General features: G+C 43.8%; 2 protein-coding genes across 4 annotated transcripts in view; one reads left to right on the plus strand and one right to left on the minus strand.

Moving 5' to 3' along the window:
* Positions 1 to 10040, minus strand: part of LRWD1 (leucine rich repeats and WD repeat domain containing 1) — a 24745-nt gene extending 14705 nt beyond the window's left edge. For 2 of the 3 annotated variants that reach the window (XM_079955544.1, XM_079955545.1), the window contains exons 1-6: positions 9906 to 10040; positions 7412 to 7543; positions 5932 to 6166; positions 4265 to 4384; positions 2115 to 2267; positions 225 to 467 (exon numbers count right to left, since the gene is read on the minus strand). In XM_079955544.1, the coding sequence (XP_079811670.1) occupies positions 225 to 467; positions 2115 to 2267; positions 4265 to 4384; positions 5932 to 6166; positions 7412 to 7491 (831 nt within the window). In that variant the 5' untranslated portion in view covers positions 7492 to 7543; positions 9906 to 10040. Of the gene's footprint in view, positions 1 to 224; positions 468 to 2114; positions 2268 to 4264; positions 4385 to 4954; positions 5052 to 5931; positions 6167 to 7411; positions 7544 to 9905 lie in introns of those variants that run through there. The other variant, XM_079955546.1, reaches the window with a different exon arrangement.
* Positions 10029 to 16989, plus strand: ALKBH4 (alkB homolog 4, lysine demethylase; the record flags this gene model as incomplete). The annotated part of the gene is made up of 3 exons (XM_079955824.1): positions 10029 to 10172; positions 14203 to 14400; positions 16240 to 16989. The coding sequence occupies 3 exons, from the start codon at positions 10029 to 10031 to the stop codon at positions 16912 to 16914; spliced, it is 1017 nt and encodes a 338-aa protein (XP_079811950.1). The 3' UTR covers positions 16915 to 16989.
* Between the last annotated feature and the right edge of the window lie 5401 nt (positions 16990 to 22390).

The following is a 22390-nucleotide window of genomic DNA, read 5'->3' on the forward strand; positions in this document are numbered from 1 at the left end:
TCAGGTAGTTGTTTATGCCAAGAACTAAACCTGCATGCAAAGCCAATGTTCTGACTGATCAATGTCCTTTTTCTGCATTGAACTATTGCCTTTCCCCAACTAGCTAGTGAGAGTAGCCAATAACTTCCAAAGACAAGAGCTAGAAAGATGTTAACCGACACCTACTGGGGGAAGCATATTAATTTGACTGAGGTGGTCAGGGTATTCACTTGCCAAATTCTGACCTTAGTAGCAACCTTATTTTCAGTATCTGAAGCATTTTCCATAATTTCTTCTTCTGTTTCTTCTTCTTCCTCCTTCTCCTCTTCATCTTTCTCCTCCTCTTCTTCCTCCTCCTTCTCCTCCTCCTCCTCCTCCTCCTCTTCTTCCTCTTCCCCCTCCTCCTCAGCCGATTCTTCCACTTTAGAAGCAGCCTTGTCTTCCTGATTTAACAGTGAAGTCAAGAATTCCTCTGCAATCATTTTCACCTAATAGAAAAAGATAATGAAGAATGGTCAAATTTTAATAACAAGATAGATGCAGAAAGGAAGCAGTTTATAATACCTGTAAGAGGGATCAACAACTCTGCATTTCTCCAGAGGCCTTAAAAGACAGAATAGTTTCCTCTTTAAACTGTTTAACAAGGGTAATCAGCTTGTTCATTCTAGGCTTAAAGGAACCATTTCTTAAGAAAGATCTTAGATTTTCACTGTCAAATGATTTGTGATATGGCCATGGTTAAGACATCTCAGGCAACTATCAAGTGCATTGATTTTTTACCAATTCTTTCAAGTAGCCCAGCAAAAAGTGTAAAAATTGGACTGGAATCCTGCAATTTATTCAGTTATTTTGTTGCCCATTAGCATTATCAAAAGAGTCATAAGGCTACCAAATGCATAACATTGCTGAAGATTATAAAACCTGTTTTTAAGAGAAAGTTCCTCAAAAAGCAGGATATATAGATAATCAGCCTGTGTCAAGCTTGTCTAAGGCCCAGGGCGAGAGTCTTGTTAGAATAAAGTTATAAGCAGGCAGTCCGGTTACATAAGATGGCAAAGTAGCTTGGATAAACCTGGGAAATTTGAAAAAATGGAAGTTCAAACACTTTTTATGCTCTACTCTACACTGATCTAATGAGTATTGTGCACTTCTCAACTATGCTTGCAAAACTACTTCTAAACATCTCATTTTTGCCCAAGCCCTGCAAATGCAAGATAATGCCAGCACCAGACATGTGGTTCTGACAAACTTGTAGGCTATGAGATGCACTACCTCCTAATATGATCTGACGCTACACAATAGTACACAGTAACACAGGTCCAGATTTTACTGTTCAAGCCTTGCAGTGCCTATGAAAAAACCCAAAAGGCTGCAAAGGCTAAAAATCTCTTTGGATGAAGCTGTGTGCAGACACATTTTCAAGTCACATGGAACTCTTATCTAAGATAGACTGTGAATGCTCCATATGTAAGAAGACTTTATCTTGCTGTGGTAGGCATAATATAAACAATAAAAATAGCTATTTCTCAACTGTAGAGAATGCATGGCTTTATGCCTCAAATTCCAAATCAATTTACTTGAAAGTCATTAGTTTCCATTTCTGTCAGTAGAACATTTTTTGAAAATAACAAGATGATAAGGCATGCACATGCCTACTCTATTTCAATAAGTTTAGGCATACCTAACACCACAAAGGATATTGCAGCTGAAACCTAATACCCTTTATCAATACCGTTCAGCACTACTGCATTTTTAGCAATCCCAACATACCAGCAACGTCAACTTTTAAATAAGGAATTTTACAGGGAAGCCCTATTGCCATGATCAGGAAGGCAAAATGTAGAGAAGTCGGTCTGAAGTTCTTGGTTTTCTGTTAATTTCACAAGTCAATCCATCAATCCTTGGTTGAAAGGCCTCTTGGCAAAGCATGCAGATTTTTACCCTCTTGCCTAGACAAATTTCAGAGTCACTGAGCTGTTTTTGGGGCCAAATGATTCCGCCCCCGCCCCTGATTTATATTTTGACAATTTATCTGCATAGCTGCAGCTGCCATCAAGATTCTATGTTAGGTATCAGATGCTGCATGAAGACCTAATATACAAAGGGCAGCAGAGAATGAATGGGGGTGAATTTACCCGCCATCGGGTGAAGCCGCTGAGTGAGCTGGGTCCATATGCTACATGGGCTTGTGCAGACTTGATGAATTTTTTCCTGACTGATTTCAACTGCTCTGGGGACGGAGTTTTGGGCAGCTGCTTCCGGAAGTTTTTCCCCCAGTGAGATCTGACCTAGACAAAGAGAGAAGCGTATTAAACTTACATATAAAATAATAATATACAGAATATCCTAGGTTTCCTTTGAATGTATTAACCTGCCCAGGTGTTGAGATTTTTAGGCTCAGACCTTGCTCCAGGTGCTCCATCAGGTGAGATGGACAGCAACTGAAAACTCATACCAAGTAAAATGGGGACTTTGGTGATGGTTTTCAATCTGTAAATTACTTTCTGTTTTATGGGCAGATTTCTCGTGTTTGGTTATTATTTCTATTCTAATACATGGCATTTTTAACTACCTGTCAGTTCTTCACAAACATGAGAGCTGGTGATACAAACTGCAATCTGGTGTCCACCCAATGGTCAAATTGGGTCATACTGACAGGTAATTGAAAGCTGAGATGGGCGCTTGCTAAAAGCAGGTGCTCAAGTGTCTCCTTCACTATTAGTCCAGTTTGGCTGCAGGTCTAGAACATGCCAAAGTGAACTTAAGGCTATGTGAATAAACCATAGGTTAATAGAAAAGGCAATACTGAACAATAAAGAAAGTTATTTACAGTCAAGCTGGCGTCAGTAAAAAAAAAAATTACTTAATCTTCTTGTAAGAAGAAGAGAAATTATTTTATTATAGTGATGCTGGAATGTTGAAACACATCTATTGATAGAAAAACATTAAATTATAAATGTAAACATTACTTCATGTCAATAGCAGTTAGTGAAAGTTAAGTGAAGCAGAAATAACAAGAAGATATATAAGGCTGTGCACCCAGAAAAGGGACAGGATGCAGCAGAACAAAAGAGGTAAAGACAATGTTCCTCACCTGACTGGAATCTAGAGCAGCTGAGGTAAAACTCTGAGATTAAAACTAAGCTCATTTAATTTTTTTTATTTGCTTGCTCTGCCATTATCCTCATGCTAAGTTTTAATCATGCCTGTCCTACTTTTAAAGGAAAGAAAATAGATGCCACACAAAACCTCTGCTGAACCCACGGGAGTTGGCGTATCCACCCCTTCAAAGATAATGCACTTCTAAAAGTACAATACTAAACATGTCTGCTCACTATGTAAACCTACTTATTGGAGGCATCTGCAACAGTCAGCACTCAAAGCTGTAGAAGTTACTACATTTATATCCAAATGCCTGCAGACAGACAGGTCATGTATCCACAGCAGTGACCAGATGAGAAATGCCTGCTGGGAGGAGCGTAGAGAGAAGAAACACTATGCTGCATCTGTAAAAGCGAAACTGGGTGCCTTCATCTGCCCCAGATGCAATAAAACATGTTTCTCCCACATTAGTTTCTATAGCCACAGCAGGCACTGTAACTCTCCAGCGGTTTGACTTTAACCTTGATGACACACTCTTCCATTGCCTCTAGAGACAGGTGGATGCCAACATTTATATCCAACCTTTCTTTTCCAAGGCGCACAGGATGGCTGCCTTCTACCCACTGTATCATCACAACCCTGTAAGGCTGAGAGAGTATGCCTGGCTCAAAGTGGGGGGGGGGGAAGTTTCATGCCTGAGTGGGGATCATAAGTTGGGTCTCCCAGTCCTAGGCTAACCCTGCTATGAAGGCAGCATCCCCTTTGTTTGGATCAGTTCCTCTTACATTTATGAAGATCCCCAAAATGTGCCTATTTCAGATCTTATCTATTTGGTTAAGATCTTACTGCGATTGTCTTTGCTTACCCATTTCTTCCTTTCTTTATTACATGCAGTGCTTTTTTCTGGGGTGGGGGGACACAGGGGTATGCATACCCCTAAACATTTTGTGAATCTAAGTTTGGCCTCATTGAGGGGCAGTATTTCAATATGAGTAGGAAAATGGAAGTACCCTTAAACATTTTTTTAGGGGGGGAAAGCACTGATTACATGTATCTATTTCATTTAAGGTTGTAATTCCATCAATGCAAATTCTATTATTTATACCGTACAGCTTTTTAAATATATATATAATGTGCAGTTTTCTTTTATGCTCTAAAAAAATATAACCATCACATGGCTTACCCTACTGGTCAGCTCTCGACTATTGACAACTCTCACATGGCTGGCCAGCTTGGTGATATCCTTGCCATTCAGTTGTCGGAGATTTTGCAGAAGAAACATGACCTTATAGTCATCACTGGGCTGGGGGGCAGGCAAGAAAAGAAAGCAGCCTTACAAGATGCCCTTTAAGTAAATCTCGCCAACTTTACTCCAAACCAAGCATTTCATATAGACTATGTATGGCCCAGGGCCGGCCCACTGAGGAGGCAAGGTGAGGCAACCACACTGGACAGAAGGATCCACAGGTGCAGCAGATTCGGCCTCCAAGGAATGCATTGCCCATTGCTGCTGTAGCTGCCATGGTGGCACCAATGGCTGTGAAGAATTCCTTGGAAGCCAAATCTGCCTCCTCCTTGGCAGCCCCCACCCCTCATAGTGCCTCTATAGCAGCCTCTCAGAGAATAGGAGACACTGCTCAACTCCTCCCACCCCTAGGGAATAAATGGTGGGTGTTGCCCTCTGGGTTTTAGTGGGCTCTGCACCTGACTGGCTCGATTCAGAGTGGGCCTCTTTCTTTCCTTCCACCCCCACCCCCGCATGGAAGCCTTTGTTTCCCACTTCAGTTGTTGAGTAAGGCTGATTTGATTGTTCCCCTTGTTTCTGATGTAGATCTTTTTTCCATCCTTGTTCCCGATTTAGATCTTCACTCACCCCTGCTTCCCTGATGGTGGGAGGGCTGTGCCATTTTTGTGGTTGGCCTCAGGTGCCAAAATGTCTTGGGTCGGCCCTGGTATGGCCCGCCTACTGTGACAACTAAGAGAGTTAGCCAGCAATTGAGATTTTAGGTTTTAAAACATTCCTTTAAAAAAATTGAAAACATTAAGTAACATTTGGCTGTTAAGTGTCAAAGAAACAAACGTTTAAAGAACAGAAAAATGCTTGTAATTCTTGTGAATCCACAAAAGGTAGTTAACTGGTCAAGTAAACATATTTCAGTTTCTCTAAAGTCCATGCAACAGTAATAGCTAACTCACAACAGTAACAAAAATGAATTTTTATCTTGCAGGGTCTAGCACGGGCTGATCCAACGCGTGGCCCAAGGGCCACTTGAGGCCCTCGTAAACATTTGAGACACCTGGTGTCTCAAATGTTTACGAGGGCCTCAAGTGGCCCTTGGGCCACGCATTGGATTAGCCCGTGCTAGCAGGTATACATCTTTTTCCAAAGCTGGAAAAGCACTAACTAGGCTTTGGGTGTGGTCTGAGTGTTCCATGTCTTAGTACTCTTGTGGCCTACTTGGTATGAAAAGTTGGGTCGCCCTTTTCCAACAGATCTTGCATTCAGGATGAACTTGGACCATGTTACAGATCCACCTCTTATCTTTCATTGAGTATAACCCCAAGGGACAATGAAATGCCTGAACAGGTGTGGGAGTTGATTGACACATTGGCAGTCCCACTCACCCCCCTCCATGAGGCATGCAAAAAATGGCACACATTTAATCTCTATTGCCCAAAGAGCTAGAAACTTGACTTTTAAAAAGTGGGGGGAGGAAGAACACTCAGCTTCTCAGAGGGGCATTACATCCCCTTTCACCACCTGAGACAAGACGGGAATATTATCATCACCATCAGAGCTCTCCAGGTTTAAGCTTAGAAACCCTGTTAATTGTCAAACACTGTACTTACTGTCAGGTATACATTGTTCACATAGGTTAGCTCCTCCAGCTGTGGAAACTGCTTCAGGGATGTCACGTCTTCCAGGTTGTTGTTGTCACAGTTTAGGATACGGAGGTTTGGCAAACTGAGATTGTCAGGGAGCCTCTCTATCAAGTTGTCAGAGAGGTCGAGTTCTTGGAGGTGGCGGAGATGAGAAAATAACTGTGGTTCCAAGTCTTCTGTTGTTATCTGCAACTTGGACAAGCTGAAGAAGAAAAGGGTTCTGCACACTACTGACTCCCATGCCATCAAACATTTTGCAATGCTTTATAGTAAGTATAAAGTGGGAATGTTGAGATAATTATATATTTATTCACAGCAGCAAAAATGTCAACAGCCACTAACTGGAGGAAAAGAAAGTACTTCCATTTCTGTTACGATTGGTTTTATAGGCCAGATAGATAGAGAGATAGATATAGTTATACAGGTAATGCTTAAACTTGCATATTATATCTGGGCTGCACAAATGAAATGAAAACCTACATGTAAAGAAACTGAATTTTGGAATGATAAATTTAGTGAGAACATCCATACCTGTACATTCTTTATGATGGTGTAATGAATGAATCTCTTTCACATTAGCTTTTATATTAATAAATTTATTAATGACTGAAGCGGGGAGGAAGAAATCCCAACAGTATAATCTCTGCTCTCCAGCAGAGGTTAATTTGTTAATTAGTGGTTAACGCTGCAACTAGGCTCAGCAGAGCACAGCTCCCCTTCCCCAAAATTTTCAGCAACAAGATTCAACCCAGAAGATCTAAAATAGTATGTGGAGTTTTCAAAGCAATACAAGCAAAAACTGTATTTCAGCAATGGTGGCTAATGAACAGTAAAGGCCAGAAATAGTTTGTGAAGTAATCAAGAACTTAGGGAGGAAACCCTATCCTACAACCTAAAAAGGATAAAGTAGTGATCTGGGAACTTGACAGTCTGTAAGTATGAAAGTTAAGGAAAACCTCTCATATTTGGGTAGCATGATGGGTAGCTTAATGCCCTATTTGTGAGCTTCTTGGTGCCATCAAACTGGCTGCTGTTGGAAACAAGATGCTGGACTAGATGGGAGGGCAGGGCTCTTGTTCAGGAACTCTTACAGATCACAGCACCATCTTAACTGGAAACTTTGGGGTTTTTTTAATTATAAAATGCTTCCTGAATTGTACCTGCCCCATTTGAAAATGCATCTTAAGGACTGTAACCAAGCAGAAAAAGGACTCCATCCTCATTGGCTCCATCCTCATTGGTAAATGAATATTTACCAATATTTATTGGTAGAATGCATTGCTTGGAAATGCATGCTCAGTTTTACATTTCTGTGATTTGAGGCATTTAATTTAATGCCCTGATTTTTCTGTGAAAGTAATATTACAATCGCTTAAGCAACTCAAATTACTAAAATCTAACTGCACCAATTATCTTTCTTCTTTTATAAACATATGACTGCACTTACTTCAGAATTTTGATTTTTCGCAGCCTTGTAGATTTAGGCACCGCCCTTTCCAACAGAAGTTCTGTGGTAATTTTGGACATTTTTAATCTTTTCTGGTTTTCTGCAAACTCAAAAATATTGGATGAAAACTTCCTGGTGGAAAAAAGAGAGAAAGAATAAGAGCACAATCCTAATCCAGTAGCAATAAATTGTGTTGCCAAACAGAAACAAAGTAATCTGCAGTTGGAGCCAAAGGCTGAGGGTTTTAAACAACCATCTGTCTGTGAGAATATAGAAAGAAAAGTACAGTTCTATATTACCAAATCTCTTGCATTCAATTGCAAGCTGGAGACATCAACTCCACAGAAGCCTACAAGTGGGTTCTGTTGTGTACATAATATGTTATTACAGCTACTTTGTGTTCAAAATAAAAACTATGTAACTTGAATTATACTAAGCAGAAAACTTAATCTTTGTATAAATATTAACATACAGCCAAGTTAACGACTGCTTTTGTATCTATCTGCAGATTTATCTCTAAGAACTTTCATCCTGTACCCGGAAACTGTCCTTCAGGGACTTAGAAACCGTGTGCTAATTTTGGGGGTTCTTTAATTGTGAAAAGTTGAGATTTACAGAGAATAAAGGTACCTATTTAAATGTATTCATAACAGTAATGGACCCTGAAGCATCCCAGAACTGTGCACCTATTCCTTGAAAGGGATAGCCCCATCCAGGGCAAGTATACAACCTAATTCCTGGACCTGGGACTAACCCATCTTACTAGGACTCTCAAGTTTATTAGCACTTATCGAACCCATAATTGCATGCAGGCACTGGTTTAGGACATGCAAATTCCTGATTCAGATGCTGCAGAGAAATACAGCTGGGTGTCATCTGCATCCTAGTTACAATTTGTTCCAGAACTCCTAATGACACTCCCCAGCTGCTTCAGATATATACATTCAACAGCATGGGGGAGGGGGGGGAGAGATCCTGCCCTATAGCAGCTGCCAAGGGGCAGAGGCACATTTGCCCAGTACTAGTCTCTGGAACCAAACCAGTATTGAGGTGTGAAACCACTGCAAAACATTGTCTCCAACTCACAGGAGACCACGGTCCAGCATAGCAAAAGATGCTGAGGAACAAAGGGATCCTTCTCTCAATAAAAGTCATCTATTGGGAAAACCAAAGGAGATAATATCCTAAAACTGGACCTCATCAGGCTAGAACGGGCCAAGATAATCAGTCTCATTGAAGGGTGTCTGCAGCTGAACTGCCACCACCTGCTTTAAGCAAAACAAACCACAATTCCTGGTTTGGACCGAACACTAGTATTATGGCTTGTTGCATGGAACACAAGTATTGTGGCTTGCTGCATGGAACAGAGACTTAACTACAATTTGCCATGATGTGCAAACTGGGCCATGGTGTTGCAGGGCAAGTCTGCTGTCTCACTTGTACAATTTACAACTCGTGAGTAGGGTTGAAGGATCCTGCTTTTAGATTTTGTGAATTGTTGCATATATGATACCTTGTCTTGCAAAGCAGCTTCGGATTTGTTTCTGAAAGGGGGGGCAAAAACAACAGCACCAAAGCCATATGCATTACTGTTACTACCTATCAATTCTGGGAGCAGGGAGACTGAGGTTTACATGGAAAGCACAGTCTTAATGGCTGTGCACTCTGAATGAATGCTCTCTGTGGCTAAACGCGGGTTGCCGCCACGCATATTTAGGCAGGGCTGCTGCTGCTTTAATTTCATTTTTAAAACCCGTGGTCGTCGTCCCCGCCGTACCACCAAGCTCCCACGATAAGCCGGGGGTTTCCTTTGAGGGGAGTGGGAAATGTCTTAAACGGGAAAGGGCGGTGTGGCGGGAAATCTGGGGGGGGGGGGGGGAGTGAGCGAGGAGGATCCTCTCCCTGAGGCAAACCACCTCACGCTGGCATCCGAGGTGCAGGGAGGGGCCGCGTAAGACCCGCGCGGCCCGTTTCTGAGGGGCGGCATTGTCTCAAAAACCAAGGCGAGGGGCAGTGAGGGGCCGGCAGCTGCTCCCCTTGTCTGAGAACAGAGAGACGGTGGCGGGGGCCCCCAAGAAATTTCCTCTTCCCTCCCCACTCATCTTGAGGTGGGGAGGCGGCCAAGAAGACACCCCCTCCCCCCGGCTGCGTAGGTGGCAACGGGAGAAACGGCCCGCGACGGCATCTTTTTTTTCCCTCTTCTAAAACACACAAAGCCCGGCACTACAACTCCCGCCATGCCCCGGGAGGGCCCGAGAATGCTTTTCTTGCAGGCGCGCCGCGCAAGGCGCTGCTGGGAAATCGAGTCCGCCCTCCTCCCCGCCGCTAAACCACCACCAGTCCGGCGGGGCCTTGGGAGAGGAACGTTGGGCGACGGGCCGCTTCACCTCAGCCTCCCCGCCGCGTGCGCGCCTGAGGCGCCTGGAGCGCAGCCATCCCGCCCCCTCCAGCCCCGCTCTCCACCTCCTCGGCCCCGGGGCCTTTTTTTTTTTACCTCAGGCGGGCGAAGGGGCTCCTGCTCCTGCCGCCGCCGCCGCCAGGGCTCGGCGAACCGGAAGCTCCGAGGGAGGCCCTCCCGACAAGGCCGGTGGCGGCGGCAAGAGCTACCGGGGTCGGGATGGAGGAGGAGGAGGCGACGGTGGCGGCCGCCGCTGCTGCTGCCGCCTCCGGAGGAAGGGGAGCGGGAGGCGAGCCCGGGGGCTGCTGCGGGTGCAAAGGGGTCCGCGGCTGCCTGCTCTGCGAGGCCGCTCCGCCCCCGCAGGTACCACGCGCGGCATCGGAGGAGGAGGAGTGATGGTGGGGGAAGTGGGTGGGCATTCAGGGGCGAGGGGGAAGGTTTGGAGGAAGCGGGGAGGTGTGTGTGGAAAGAGGAGGGGGAAGGAGCCCCTGCCTGCCTGCTGCCTTCGGCCGAGGGGCGCAGAGTGGCCCACCATTGCTGCAGTAATAGTAGTGGGTGGGAGGAAAGGGGCCGCAGGAGCCACTTCGCTGCGAGGAAAGGTTTGGGGCTCCTTTAGTTTGGGGGGGGAAAAGGCGCGGGAAAAGTGACACGATCATGGCAATCATGGAGAAAGTGTTTTCCTTCCTCTTTCGCCTAACACTCGAACTCGCGGACATCCCGCGAAGCTGCATGTTGGGAGATTCAAGAGGAAAAAGCCCTTTTTCACGCAGCACATCGTTACAACTGTGAAACTGGCTTCCCGTTCATTGATGTCCATGAAATGAAATAGTAACGAGGATTCTTTCGAAGCGTTGATTCTATCATGCAAAATAGACCGCTCGGCTTTGGAGCACATTTTTAAAAGGAAAGCCCGACAAGGCTTTCAGATACATTACAATTGAATAACTTGTTAAAGAAATTCCCCAAGTAACTGATGTGGGAGTTTGAAAGTCTTGTTTATTCCGTTATATTTTACTCCAAGAAGACCCATTTATCCTAAATAGAACCTAATAGGGCAGACATGAGAAACGTGCTAAGAGGAAGGCACGCTTGGCAACTCCACACCATGATCAGCTCCCGCCCCGAAACCAATATCCCCACTGTGGAAGGACGTGTGGGTCCAGAATTGGCCTCCACAGTCACTTACAGACTCATTGTTAAAACCGTGTTTATGGAAGACAATCTTACTCGACCAGGAGTGATCGCCAAAGAAGAAGACGGCAATTTTTAAAATGTGTTCCCATTGAGATCCCATGATTAAAATTTGGGTAGCTCCTAGAAATAGTAAATAATCAATACTTTTTTTTGGAAGCTTTCAATTGTAACTTTTTTGCAGTGTTAAATTTTAAAGTAAGTCCATCATGTGACATATCATATTAAAGCCCATGAAGTTCTGAAGAGATTGGTGTTTTTGTTTTGACATATCTCAATTCTTGGCTGAGCTTTTAAGGTTTTTGTGTAGTCTGACAAGGCCAAAATTGTCAATTTTTTGAAATTTCAAACCCTCATAACTCAAATGGGATGAGACATTAAAATTTTAGATTTAAACTTAGTTTTGATCATATTCACACCTCAAGATGCTAAGCTACCACTTAAAATAACAATAATGTTCACAACCCATTGAGTTTTCTGTCACTTCACACTCGGCCCCAGGAGAAAGTGCACAGTGCCTTCCCCTCATCAGTGATCAGTAGTGTCATAGGCTGTACTGCTTGCATTCTTTAACCTTTATTGTTTGCCTTTCTTTTACAATGGAAAATACAAGGAGGGCTTCCATCAGAAGTTATAAAACAACCAAGCTATAAACATCAAAGACATACATGAACCATCACCAAGGGTGGTGCCTTCAATCATGTCAGCACACTAAAGCTGAAGCTACTGTCCAATACAACCGTTAGCCCTAAGGCACAAGTGACGAACTTGTGATTAGATTCCAACTTCCATCAAGGGCCTCTTCTGAAATAACGTTTTCCACATGCTCAAGTGGCATACAGGGACAGATCTATGAAACTAATGAAGCTTAAGTTTCAGGGGCCCCAATTCTGGAGGAGCCCCAGAAGTGACTTTAGTCCGTATTGCTTAAAATTTTGGGGTCTGGTAGATGCGGGTGGCACTGTGGGTTAAACCACAGAGCCTAGGGCTTGCTGATCAGAAGGTCGGTGGTTCGAATCCCTGCAATGGGGTAAGCTCCCATTGCTCAGTCCCTGCTCCTGCCAGTTAGAAAGCACGCAGTGCAAGTTGATAAATAGGTACTGCTCCGGCGGGAAGGTAAACGGCATTTCCGTGCACTGCTCTGGTTCGCCAGAAGCAGCTTAGTCATGCTGGCCACATGACCCGGAAGCTGTACGCCAGCTCCCTCGGCCAGTAAAGTGAGATGAGCGCCACAACCCCTGAGTCGTCCGCGACTGGACCTAATGGTCAGGGGTCCCTTTACCCTTTAGACCAGTTTGAGTCACATTACTCAAATTGATTGATTTTTTTGTTGTATATACTTCAACAATTCCAAAGTTTTGAGAGTCCGTAGCACAAATGTTATAAAGGTATTGTGATCTGCTGTGGAACAACCCCATTGAAGAAGATTACATTAGCTACCCAGACCTTGCTACTGGTTGCAAAGGGGCCCACATGAGAGTCCAAGCTTCAGGGCCCCCAAAATGTACGTCTGCCACTGGTGGCATGACACCTTTGGGATGTAATCCTATATGCACTTTTCTAGGTTGTAAGCCCTATTTGTCACAGGAGAACTGCCAAATAAGGTGCATATTATGAACTGTGTTTGCAGCAGCGGTTTGGGGACCAGAACTTACTTGATCAAAAATATTTAGAAGGGCTGTCACAACTAAAGGAAATTTGGGCTTCAATTCTGTACATGCTTCCTTGGGAGAAAGTACCATTGAATTCAGTGGGATAGCATTGTCAAGCCTATTTCTTTAAGAATTATTACTTCTCAATTGAAGGGACATATTTTGCTTTCTATTAAACCTCTTTCACCATCTACTTTACAAACCAAGCATGGTGCATATGAAAATTATTTGTCATACCACTCCTTTGTATAATCCCATTTATATTATAATTATGTCCACCTGTGTTATAAGGACGCCAAATGCAGAAAGCTTTGAAACCAATTATTTCAGATTATTACTTTAACTATAAGTGGTCAGAAATGACTAATAGCAGAATCAGAAGTAAAACAAATGCTTACTCACTTTGCCTTTCAAAAACCTTTCAAAAAAGAACTTTTTTTTTTTTTTGCTTTTGTCTTGCCACTTTTTAACTTCCTTTTAGTGCCAACAGATGGATAATAAGTATCATATGCTGTTTCAGGTGTTAAGAAGCTCCTTCATCAGAAAAAAGCATTAATGTAACACTGTGTGATTCAGTAGAGAATGTTAGTATCTGAAAGACTTCCCTTAAATCCGGGGTGTCAAACTCAAATTCATCGGGGGCCGCATCAGCAGTTTGGTCACCCTCAAAGGGCCGGTTGTATCTGTAGGACTATGTGTCCACTCTTTATTATCATAAATTATTGTCACTGCATTCAATTATTACTGTTTTTTGTAATAATGTAAGTAATAACTAGCTCTGAAAGCAGAAACATAGTCAGAATAATGGCAAGTAGATATTCAAATGTACAATTATTGTACAATTTATTGAAAAATGATTTTTGGTAACAGACAGTAATTTTTTTAAAAAAACAGATTGTAGTTTATGTAAAGTGACACGGAAGTAGTCAGTATATCCAAAGTTTACCGCTCAGACTTTTAAGCAGAATAATAAGCAGACCCCCCCCCCATACATCATATGTACTTACAGTACAGGAGAGAAGGGTTCAGGCAGCCGTTGGATCTGTCACATCACAGGATGGCATGTGCTCAATATAAAAACAAGTGGAGGTTTCCTGAATGCATGTAAAGTGGAGGTTTCCTGTGTAGAACGGCCGGTGCTGCTAGAGGGCAGATGTTCTCTGGCTTGTAGGCTGCCGCGCATGTGCTGAAGAGGCAGCTTTCTTGTGTCAAAAAAAAAAAAAAGCGAGAATAAAAGGTGAAGGTTGGTGGCCGGCGGCAGCTACATGGGCCACATGATGAGGTCTGGCGGACTGGATTCGGCCCGCGGGCCTTGTGTTTGACACCCGTGCCTTAAATAATCCTTAAGCCTCAAGGAAGATAATGAAATCATAACAACAATTGTTTTTTGTGGAGTAACTTTTAATTCTACAAAAGCACATTGTTACTGTCACAGAACAACCAAAAATACAGATTTGATCATGCAAGTGGGACTACTGCTACCTGTTCCTGTTCTTGAGTATCCATACTGAAAATGCAAAAGTCTAATTTGCTGTCTCTTCTTTTCTCAGATAAGTGCAAATTTTGTGTACTGTCCACTGACTGGCTTTGCTGTGGGAGAAAAGCAATCAGAATTTGCAGGCTGGGCATTTCCATTTCCAGGAGTCTATTTACTGGAAGGGTTTATAAGTGCAGATGAAGAATGCAAGATGGTTGAGTTGATGGACTGCAGTGCTTGGAAGCCATCACAGTCTGGCCGAAGAAAACAGGTCTTGTCCTCAAATTGAAATTCCTTCAACCCCAACTTGTCTGTTTTTTAAAAATGTGCATGGCTTTCCCCTCTTCCTCCTCATCTCCCTCTTTCTGCTTCAAATGCAGTGGATAGTGTGTTGGACCAGCACTGGGGCAACGTGAGTTCCAATAGCCACATATACAGCCTTTCCAATATGACACCTGCATACACAGCCTAATTTATTTCTTTTAAAGTATTTTTGTATGTATGTATGTATGTATGTATGTATGTACTGCCATCCAGAAGTAGGGCTGTGCATTGAATCACCATATTGTTGAAATAACATAATAAGTCTTTCAACAAAGCAATATACCTTGCAGATGATTTGCAGGTACAGTGTCTACTGCTCTGTTTGTTCTCTCCCTTCTTCTAAGGACAAGAAATGAAGATAAGTCCTTACAAACCAGCAAACTCTTTCAGCTTCACCAGTATCTTTTTATTTAGAGCTCAGCTAATTATGCAGAGTCTACTAATAATCCAGGGGAAACCCTCCCACAGCTAGACAATCAAAGAGGCAAAGTAAACAAAGAACTGGAAAGCACTTATTTCTTCCCTCACCAGTGAAAAAAAGAGGGGGAAGAGTTTTCATTTTCATTTTCTGGTGGTGTTTATGTCATTGGTTCCCCCCAAATAGCTTTCTTCCATATTAAAAAGGGTGATTTTTAAAAGATAAAAATTAAAGGAGACTAACTTTGCTTGCTGGCCCTCCCTCCCTCCCTTTGATAAAAAAAGGAAAGATTGGTATTATGAAGGCTTGGGGGGGGCTTCTGTGGGGGGGATGGAGGGGAGAAGATTTAGCTGGCTGCCTTATACTGAATGGGAGGTTGGGTACTGTGAGAATGATGGTGAGGGTGTTTTTCAAAAGCAAATGTGTGTCTACTCACAAGCAAGCCCTACTGAATTTAATGGGCTTACTCCAAGGAAAGTAGAAGCAAGTTTAGTTCATAAATAAGTTGAAAATATATTAAATAGAATATATGGAAGTTTATTTAATATTTTTATTAAATCTACTACTTCCTTACTTTTTAAGGCCCTCCACTACTGCAGGGAGCCTTGTCAAGGCCCTTGGCTACTGCAGGGAAGTGTGGCGCACCCTCCACTGCTGTGGGGAGGTATGGCAGGAGCCTCTGCCCCCGTGGGGAGGCCCAGCAAGGCCCTCCGCCACCACAGATATATATCATTATATATCGAGATATTGTGATATTTAGCTGGGGATATATATTGTGATGTTGAAAACCAGATATCACCCAGGCCTATCCGGAAGTACTCTGGGCAGCTTATAGTCATAAAGTGATGAAATATAGTATGATTAAGTGACAATATGATAAAAACAGCATGCAGTCTTAAATTTCCAGGAATGAGAGAGATCAAAACCTACTAATTAAAATCACAAAAGCCCCAGAGTACAGCTTCTGAAGAGGATCTTCAGGCTCCAGTGGGGATTAGATGGGAAAATACGATGCTTTAGTTATATGAAACCAACTTTACAGACAGAAATATCCACCATCACGCCAGCAGGTGAGACAGGAAAACCTATTTGCGCAAGTGAAAGTATGTTGCACAAGTGGGCTGGATGTCATTCTTAAGATTTCTTCTATCAAGGGACAGCTGTACTTAATAAACTGCATTGGTAGTGCTTGTAAGGTGGGTCAGCATTATTATTCTCATACTTCCATTTGTGGATTAAGGACCAGCTTGTCTGAGGCTTCCTAGAGGCTTCATGGTCAAGGTAAGATTTGAACCAGGAAAAAGTGAAGCAGTGCTTTGTACCAGCTCAAGTAACCTTTTCTTCGCCTCCTCCTCCTCCTTCCTATAGGACTATGGCCCCAAAGTGAATTTCAAGAAGCGCAAGTTGAAAGCAGGCGGTTTTGCTGGCTTGCCCAGCTTCAGCCAGGAGATTGTGACTCGAATGAGAAGCCATTCTGTGCTCAAGGACTTCTCTCCAGTCGAGCAGTGCAACTTGGATTATGGCCCCGAGAGAGGGGCTGCTATTGACCCCCATTGGGATGACTGGTGGCTTTGGGGGGAACGCCTGGTTAGCTTAAACTTGCTTTCAGCAACTGTGCTCTCCATGTCTTGCGACTCAGAGGATCATATCCAGTTATTTCCAGCCTTTCTTCAAGAAAGCAAGCAGGTACACAGCTCTTTGACCCATGCTGTTTCTCAGGAGCATTGGCCTAAAGAGTCTACTTCTTCAGGAGGATTCAGAAGCACCACAAAGTGGGGAACTGACCCTTCTTCCCCCACCAGGTCAGTTTTGTCTAAAGAGGTTGTCGTCGCCATTCACTTACCTCAGAGATCACTAGTGGTTCTGTATGGACCGGCTCGCTATAGATGGAAACATGCCATTTATCGCCATCATATTAAAAGCCGCCGTATCTGCATCACCTTCAGAGAATTGTCTGCAGAGTTCAGTCTTGGAGGACAACAGGAAGAATTGGGTCAAAAGCTCCTAAAAACAGCTCTGACATACCAGGGAATACCTGTATAGGCATCCATGTGGAGGAACTGAAACTCTTTAACTTGTTTGGATCCCCGGAAATTAAACTTCAAGGCTTTTCATAAACTTGGGTATTTTTCTGATAATTCTACTAAAGTTGTGGTTTTCAGTGATCTTTCAAGGAACCCCTTGCTCCTCTTCCACCAGCTCTTAGGCACACTGATATTTCAAGGGACACCGGCAAGACTTCTTGGGCTTTATCATTCCCTGTGAAAGGGCAGTGTACCCCAGATGTAGGAGATTAATTAAAAGTGCATGAAACTTGCACATATATAATAGCTGCAGGGCAAACACCACAGGTAAAAAGGTTATGAGATGTTGCCCCGTACCAGGTTAAACCATTACACCGTTTATTTTTAAATGTTGCTGAATTTCTTACAAAACACTCAAGGCAATTAACAATCACCAAAGTTAATGGTTAATTAAGACAAATTGAGAAAGCACGTATGAAGTTGATGAGGTCAGCAAAGGTGAAGGAACCAGAAATGGGAACAACAGACACGCCTCCTGCAGTGAAAAGGTTTTCAGGCTGCACCAGAATACCAATGGAGGCAAGAGAGATTTCCCAGGGTTGTGGGCTCCACAGCCTGGGTCCTGCAGCGGAGAAGGCCCTTGCCTGTATTTCCACCAACCCTGGGAGGTGGTACCAGGCTTTTTCTTAGTAAGCAATTGCATGGATTGCTACCTGTATCCTTTTTCTTATAGCTCCATAAGTAAGAGGCGTAGATTTTCTCAGGCAGTGACACCCCTGGGGTCTGCTTGCTGCACTGTGCCTTGACTCACAGCTCCTGGGACTGAGCACTTTCACTGCTCTGCTTTTAAGAGCAATTAACTGGAAATTGAATGTGCTTTACTGTAGATTCTCCTTCAGTAGCCCATGTTCTGCCTGCACACATGGATTGGCAGTTTATATAAAAATAATACAGTACAATCACACTAATGTTTCTTTCCCCCAAACATAATTTTAGAAAGCTGGGAAAATATGTCTTAAATCCAGCACAGAATCCCAGCTGTCTGATAAAAAGGATGTAAGGCATTTGACAACATGGGACATACTTCCTTCCCTTGAGGGAACCCTGCTCCACCCATGCTCTGCTTGCTTGCTGACTAAATTGTAATAGGAAGATCCCCAGACAGCAGGTAGCACCTGTGCTTTGACAGTAACCACAACAAGATTCTAGGGGCTGATGAAATCATACGCTCTATTGCACCAGTATTTCCCCCCCTGTATGCAGACCCGAAACACAGCTTAATATTTCCCATGTAATTATATTCAAAAGTGTGAAGAATACCTACCATATATATAGGTAAAGGTAAAGGTACCCCTGCCCGTACGGGCCAGTCTTGACAGACTCTGGGGTTGTGCGCCCATCTCACTTAAGAGGCCAGGGGCCAGCGCTGTCCGGAGACACTTCCGGGTCACGTGGCCAGCGTGACAAAGCTGCATCTGGCGAGCCAGAGCCGCACACGGAAACGCTGTTTACCTTCCCGCCGGTAAGCGGTCCCTATTTATCTACTTGCACCCGGAGGTGCTTTCGAACTGCTAGGTTGGCAGGCGCTGGGACCGAGCAGCGGGAGCGCACCCCGCCGCAGGGATTCGAACCGCCGACCTTTCGATCGGCAAGTCCTAGGCGCTGAGGCTTTAACCCACAGCGCCACCTGCGTCCCCACCATATATATACACCACACAAATGGTGTATTTTGCTTTTCTCATGATGACTCAGCTGGCAGCTATGAGAGAGACTGCTACGGAATGAATAAATAAATAGGCATTGAAAGAACAGTATTTAAAAGTATCTGCTGGTGAAGGGAGGCTGAGGCTGTGGAAAGCCCCCCACCTGCAGAATCACCTGCATGGAGAAGGATACAGGTGGTACAACTAACAGTTCCATTACTGATTCAGTTAACTATTAAGGAAACAAGAAGAGTCCGTCTAGTCCAGTATCCCAGCATAATTCAGGGTCCTGTGGAAAATTATGCTAGCAGCTCAGATGCAGTTGCCTGACAGTGCTGGGGGCACCAGGCTGGCTTTTCGAGGTGGGGCGGCTGGGGCAGAAAAGGCATCAGTAGTGGGCCCTGCTAGAGTGTTGAGACCTTGGTAACTGCCCATGAATGTGAGGTGATGGTGCAAGTCCTATAATTCAGACACCTAATGCAGCTAAAAATGTCAGCGCCAGATAGGTAGATGCCTGCTTGAATATATTTAAAAATATTTTGATCAAGTGGCACCAACTGGGGGTGTGCATATGTGGGGAATCTGGGGTTGGGAGTTCCACAGTTTAAGCATCCTCCTGCCCAGCTCCCACTGGGGTTACCATCAAATACATTATTAAGAAAAAAATGAATTGCTAAAAGAGAGGGCAAATATATTGGTGACATTTGAACATGCTTATGTGTGCCTACACTAGCCAGGTGCTAACTGTTTATGGGGAAACATCAGAACCTCTGCTGGTCTACCTTTTGATGGACCAGGCAGCCCTTTACACAGAGAACTGTCCTCTTAAAAATAGGACACATGGCCACTCTGTCTCTTCTCACAGATCACTTTACAAAGGGAGAATCCTTTCTCCTCCCAAAATGCAATTATTCCTCTGAAATCTAGGGTTGGGAACAAGAAATTAGGGCGCAAGCCTGACGGAAGGACATAAAACGGCAACCGTGCTTTGCAATTCCTAGATACGCGAACAGAGATTTGTGAACTTGCAAAAATGGTTTTTAAATCTACAATTAATAATTTAAGAATGGATTTTGGCCTTTGCTACTGCAGTTGTAATAGCCTTAAAAGTACTTAAGAGTTTGACAGAACGTAAGCTGTGACTCTCAGCAATTTATTTCCCAAAAGATCAAGGGTAGAAAGTGAATTTGACGTGCTTCAGAAATTCAGTGCCTTGAACAGCGGTCTGTACAGTTTTTTCAAGGGGAAGGAGAATTGTTCTATCATGTTACCGGAATCCAGTAATCAAAGCTGAAAATCAGCAAACATCAGAACATCCTTGATGAGCCACAATTTATGACAACAGTACAAAAAGGTTTAGCTTGGTCTGCAGAGCAGCTGTGGTTCCATACCACTTTTAATTACGGTAAGACAGAGAAGTGGTGGGCGTGAGACCTTGGAAACTGGATAGAGATGAGAAGGGCCTCATTAGCTGATTACAACAATGAGAGAGGCCTGGTCACCTGAGAAGCTGGGTTAAGGGAGGGACATCAAAGCAGATGGTGATGCCGCACCAAGGCTGGCAGCAGTGGCCTTTATGAGATAATGCTGAAAGGAAATGCGCTTAAAAGACAACAGGGAAGCTTGCAGAGAAATGGGAGAGTTCCCACTACTTAGCAATGCAGAAAGTTCTGGCATCACCTCTGAGCAACATAAAAAGTTGAGGATAGGATTGTACTTGCTCTTCCACTCCCAGTCGCCCCCCCCCACCCCGTTCTTCTGTTCCCCATTTCTTGTAGCAATGTAGCTGTATGTGTGCATGACTTACAATGCTTTATGACTTTGAACACGTTTAAAAATAAATGCTAAAAAGAAGAGGGAAAAGGGCAGCAGATCCAAGTCCTGCCACAAAAAAACTTTGGGGCCTGGGTCACTCCCTAACAATGCCCATTTCCAGACTTAAGGGATTCTTCTGAAAGTCATTAGCCTGCAGCTGCTCACAAGACTTGGCAGAATGATTTATTCCTCCAAAGGTCAACCGTTTTCATTATGGCCAAGAATATGGCCTTTCAAGAAAGACTGTTCTGGATTTTGCACACTTCGGATGGTTCACTGCTTCCACTAATTAGCAGCAAAATAATTTTGCTCTTGCTTCTAGGTCACCCAGCTCATTGTACTCTCTCTCACGCACCCATTTTTATTGTGAACTGACGCCTATCGCAAAGTACGAAAAATATTATTCTTCCTAACTGTCCACCCCTTGGTAGTTACTAGTTTTGTTTTTCCGGTTTCTCCATTAACGGCCCCCCTGCCAGAGCCACTCCCATCTGTGCAACCATTTTCTCCAGTACTATTGGGTAGCAGCTGCTCACAACCGAAAGCCTTGAACCAAGTCAAGCCATCGTTTTGCCTCATCTGGCACATTCTGCTGAAACCAGCAGTGGGTCTTCATGGAAAGCATGAGTTCTGCCACTGAGTTTTAGCCCTTTTGCTAGGAACTCAAATATGAAAACCAGGTTGGGAGCATGTCCACACATGTCTTGGGGTGGGGTGCCTATTTTCTGAAGTCCAGTCCTTGGAAGATAGTGACTGGATCGTGTCCGAGGGAGGGCGAGTAAGACAGCAAGGGGTAGAGATGTTCCTAGGTCATTTTCACTAATACATGCATTTTTAAGCGCAATTCCCTCTAGTTTATGCACCTTTGTACATATTCCTTGGCCAGAGAACTGCACTGCAAATTTCAGAGAAGTGCAAATTTCAAAGGGTGTTTCAGTTTGTGTAGTTTCAGAAAGTATGTATTAGGTTCGCATATATGTGAATGGAATCAAATTTTCAACCCTTCCTCTGCTCCAAAGTGTAGGACGCAAACCCACTTCTTAATTATTATTTTGCCCTTTATCACCAGGTGATCCTAGGGTGGACTACATAATAAAACAAGTACATACACTATCGCACAGGAAAAGAAATGTGTGGTATGACATTAACAAGCATAACAAGATGGCAAAAATAATTTCATCAACTCCCTTGATATGCTCCTCTGTATTAAACATGCAACTTCATCGTACAGTGGTACCTCGGGTTAAGTACTTAATTCATTCCGAAGGTCCGTTCTTAACGTGAAACTGTTCTTAACCTGAAGCACCACTCTAGCTAATGGAGCCTCCTGCTGCCGCCGCGCCGCTGGAGCACGATTTCTGTTCTCATCCTGAAGCAAAGTTCTTAATCCAAGGTACTATTTCTGGGTTAGCGGAGTCTGTAACCTGAAGCATATGTAACCTGAGGTACCACTGTATCAGGTGGATGTGTTGTTGAAGCCCTGGTAGAAAAGGAAAGTCTTTAGCTTGTGCTGAAAGCTAAGCGATGCCAGCACCAGCCTTACCATAGAAAGGGAATTCTGCAACGCTGAGAAGGTCCTAACTCAGATCAAAACACTGCAGCCTTCACCCAGAGCTGGAATAATGAGGACTTGCTTTGCTGGTGGATCTTAAAAGCCTAGGCAGGACAATACAGGGAGAGATTGTCTAGAAAACTAGATGCTAGGGATTTGTACGCAAGCTCTGAGACTATGAATTGGCAGCATAATTTAGCTGGGTCCACGTTGCAAGGAAAAGGATTCCGACTAAACATTAAGGAAGAACTTCCCAGCAGTATGAGCCTTTGAAAGTGGGGAAGAATAACCTTGGAAATTGATGGACTTGGCATCCCTGCTAAGTGGCCCTCCAGTCTGATTTAAAGTGACTGGAGGGCCACTTAGCAGGGATGCTTGAGCAGATTACCTGCATAGAGAAAGGGTTGGGCTTCATGACATTTCAG

This window comes from Podarcis cretensis (assembly GCF_951804945.1).
Source record: "Podarcis cretensis genome assembly, chromosome: 15".
Lineage (NCBI taxonomy): Eukaryota > Metazoa > Chordata > Lepidosauria > Squamata > Lacertidae > Podarcis > Podarcis cretensis.